Consider the following 4,236-nt stretch of genomic DNA (forward strand, 5'->3'; position numbering starts at 1 on the left):
GGAGGGGGGGGAGCGGCGGCGGCTCCGCTTTCCGCTGTCGGAGGGCTTTCTCGGGAAGCCGTTTGGGTGTATTCCGCCGAAAAATCAGGAAGGGTGAATCCGGCGGGTTGGCGTCTGCAAGGACTCTTTAACCCCTGCGGCACCTTCTCCGGAGAGTCACTTTTTTCCCCTGAGAATCAGCGTTGCGTATTTTCCTTCGCCTGCTGCTTCCGAGTTGAAAAATAGACTTCGAGAGAGCCGTGCGGCAGAATACTTGGGGCGTTTTGGAAAAGAACTGACTGTGGTACTGACTTTTTTAAAGCTTCAAATGTTGGAAGTTTGACATGGAAGGGAATGCGGTTTGAATTTTTCGGTATCTTTTCCAAGCCTTTTTTTCCCTGCCTGTTTCGGTTGCCGTGTAGGTAGACGTTTCCTTCTATCGACAGACCTTAAGCTAAGAACATTGTTTGGCAGTTGTGCTGATTAACAAGATTTTTTTGTTATTTTTTTTTCCCCTCCTTCTGCTGACATACTGTTCTTGTTATCTTTTATCACAGAAACGTTTTATTAAGGGGTTGAGGCAGTACGGCAAGAACTTCTTCAGGATCCGAAAGGAGTTGCTTCCGAATAAGGAGACTGTAAGTACATTTGGACTTTATGTAATTTGCTTTTCCTCTTGCTGCTTCAGTGTTTGATCTTACGAAACTGTTTCCTTTTCACCCTGAGCTGAGTTCTCTTCAGATAAATGGAAGAGAAATCCACGGCCAGAGAAGGTAGCTGTAATTTTTAGTGCAGTTTTTAGGTCTCAGTGTATGAAAGACGTTACATAAAATAGTCGTCATTGCTGGACGGAGCCGCTAAGGTTGGATGAAGTGTATTTCTGGAGACCGAATCTAATTTTAAATTCTGACATTACGACGGGATAATACATTTATGTCACCCAGTTGGGCTCAAATGGCAGCGGGTAATTAAAGAAAGCCAAAACAAAACAAAATCTAATTGAATCTGGAAGACTGAGGTATGTGCCTGCTCCTGTGACCTGCAGGATTCGGTGGTTGCATTTAACTCTTCACGTTCCTGAAACATGTGGACAGCAAGCGTGGAACTTCAGTTTCTGAATTGATCTGTAGCTTATTACTCTACTGAACTTCATGAAGCTTACATAACTGTCATTCTATTGAAAATCCTGGCAAGTGCTTAGAAGGAAGATGGACAGGGAGGAGTGGTTGACTTCTGCAAAGGAAAGAGGGTTTGGGAAGCCTTGGGAATCTAGTTACTTTTCCATTAGTCCTAATTGCCAAGCTTCTCTAGAAGCTTCGGTTTCTATTCTGCAGGTGTCATTTAACTGCTGGGAGGGTGGGTTTGGAAAGTGGTTTTCATACTTGTTCTGAATTTAGAAGGGAAATAACTCGATGAAAATTGAGTTAGACTGTTTTCTAGTAGTGTGTTAGTGATCTGGAAAATACTTATTTAAAGCACAGCTGGTTGTTTAGACACTTGCGTGTGTGGAATTTGGATGTTCAGTGGGGAAGAGTGTTATTGTAAAAATATTTTAAAACCTATCATGTGCTGTAGGATGTTTCCATTCTCTTCTGAGATGTTCTTGTGAGACGATGCTGTGATATCGCAATCTTTTGTTGGTTAAATAGGTGGTAACACCGTGTAAGTCAAGTAGAAAGGGAAGGATGAAATGATTCCTGGAGTGCCTCAGTTGGTATATATACGTTCACTGATTCTGTTGAGAAAGATGTGAAAACTTCATTACTGATCAAGTGTAGGTAGACTTTGCTTCGGTATTCTGTTGGATTTTGAGGCATGAGGGCCCACTGTTGGAAAGATGACAGCTTAGAAGGAATGCCGAAATAGTATGCTTCTTAGCAACATCTAATGAATCCAGCATATAGTCAGCTCAAGCAGTCCTTTCCTCTTTTCTTTGGAGTATCTCCTAGCAATGTACTTAGAACGAATTGGTGTTTACTTTAGAAATGAATTCTGCTGACGATAAAGTTACTGAGAGGCAAAAGTCCTCTTCTAAACTTTGAATTACAGCAATTGTGAAATATGCTTTTAAATATAAAATGTCTCTGTGATAGAGAAGAACAGTTTGCAGGAGAAGGGAATAGAAAAACTAAAGAACTGCGAGTTGGGGGCAGGTGTCTGACCGTGTTTGTGCTACTTGACTTCTACGTTTGAACTTGGATATCAGGCCTAAGGCTTTTTGTAAAAGTTTTGCAAGTTTGCAGGTGGTGTGAAACTTTATATAAGCTATCATTTTTCAAGTGTTACATTTTTGTTTCGTTAGGTCTAAATTTTTAGTATAGAGAAGACTAAATATTAAGTGTGAGCAACTGGGAAGCAGTGTGTTGATGGTTTTGAGCAGGCTTTTTTAGTCTCTAGTGGTAACTGATGTACAAATAACCTTTGACCTACAACGGATTGTTTAATCTCTGTTTCCCATTTTTGTCCACACGTCTCACTTCTGCTTTCTTTTAATTCCCAGTCTTTTTCAGACAAAATTTACAGCAGTTTTGCTGTAGTAAGACATGCAGAATAAAGGCTGCAGTAAATAATATTTGACTATCCAGTTTTGCTTTTCTTGCTTAAAAGTGGAATAATGAACAATGTAAATTATAAGGCTGCGGAATTAATTTGTCTGTATTTTTTCATCGCCAGAATGATTTCAGACACTTAGCCTGCCATTTTTCTACTGCAGTGTGAAGTAACCCTCTAGCAATTCCAGAAAGGCTAGAAAAAAGGTGTTGTGTTCCTGTTTAGCCACCATATTAACATGAGGTGAAACTCGAAAGATTATTATATGAACACAGAAGTACTACAGCAACTCCCAGGTTCTGCAAAAGCTACTTGGAAATGAGTCAGGGGCATTCTTGAAGTGACTTGCCCTAAATGGAAACCAGGCTATAGGTCAATACATCCTGCACGTTTCTCATTTATTAGAGTTTACCTTACCAGTCACTGAAGCCTGTGGGGAGGGGAGCCAGGGTTTTTGCCTCTCTGCAAAACCCACTTAAAGCTAAATCTCCTTATTATCATGCTTCTTGTATAATGCATGCCTTTTCTAGACACTTATATTTATGCTGCTTTCACTGGGGGAGAGCTCTTCCTAATATCGTCTTAAGCCCTGCAGTTGGAGTATTACAATACTGGAAGATAAGTAATACGGTAGAAATACAAAATTATTGTAGAGACTAGGCCTATTTTATATTAAATCAAGCTGAGGCTGCTGTACAGGAAGTCAGAATATAGCAGTGAATATGACACTGTATTTCTTTTATAATATTGGAAGGTGTAAAGTGGCCGTGGTGAGAGATGAGAATTAGGCCATACTGTAATAAGTTTTCACAGGCATGTTAAGGAATGTCCTATTTGAGTTGTGCCTTTGCTTTTTTTTTTTCCTCTCCACAGATAATGTACAATATCTTTTAAGAAAACCCTGTATTTGTCAGTGTGTATTTTAACTAGTTTAACATAGTTTTTCAACTTTTTTGTTTGTTTGTTTCTTCTAGATGAATAACCAGCAAGAAAAAAAAAATCTTTATGAAGGGAAGTATTTGCTGCATATCAAAGCTGTATGTTTGTTTAGGTCTTTACTTTTCCAGTTTATTTCGAATTTCCAGTTTACTTCAAAGTTTATGTCCGAGAGGGGTTCCCAGTGGGCGTGAATGTCAATAGCTCTCTTCAAGCTTTTTTAAGCAAGAGATAGAGAAACTAAAATCAGCTCTTATCTGAGCATGCCCTCTGCTGAAGTGGGAATGCTGAAGTGGATCGAGGAAAGCCAGTAGTTTTCAGGCTGCATCAGTGTTAACCTTCTGATACCCTGGAGAAAAAAGGTGCCTTCATGTAGATGAGCTTAAATAAAACTTCTGAAACCTCTTGGGTTTCCACTGAACTCTGTCTTCAATATATCTTCTCCTCTGTTTCCACCTATCTTTCTTCCTTTCCCCTTTGTCCTCAGTAGTCTTTTCCTAGTTATAGTTGAATGGCACAGTTGGTGAAGTATCCTGCTCTCATTTGGTTCGTGCTTAGCAGCGCTTTTGATTCTTCTACGTGGTAAGCCGAGAAACAAATTTTGGAGGCGCCTTTGTGACACGAACGGTTTTCATTATTAACTTCCATTTAAATTCATATGTTGTGAGAATGCAAGGTACCCAGCTGGCAACAAGTCGTCTTAAGTATCTGATTTGGCTTTAAGTGTGATAATTCCCCCCCCCCCCCCCCCCCCCCTCCTTGTTTTTTTCT

The 4,236-nt window shown here is 40.0% G+C and overlaps 1 protein-coding gene across 1 annotated transcript in view; it reads left to right on the top strand.

Moving 5' to 3' along the window:
- RERE (arginine-glutamic acid dipeptide (RE) repeats) overlaps positions 1-4,236 on the top strand; it is a 176,495-nt gene that overhangs the window by 123,284 nt on the left and 48,975 nt on the right. The window contains exon 10 of the mRNA XM_010577532.1: positions 537-617. Coding sequence (XP_010575834.1) covers positions 537-617 — 81 coding nt within the window. The remainder of the gene's footprint in view (positions 1-536; positions 618-4,236) is intronic.

The sequence above is a fragment of the Haliaeetus leucocephalus genome, unplaced genomic scaffold, assembly GCF_000737465.1.
Source record: "Haliaeetus leucocephalus isolate CR32 unplaced genomic scaffold, Haliaeetus_leucocephalus-4.0 Scaffold556, whole genome shotgun sequence".
NCBI lineage: Eukaryota > Metazoa > Chordata > Aves > Accipitriformes > Accipitridae > Haliaeetus > Haliaeetus leucocephalus.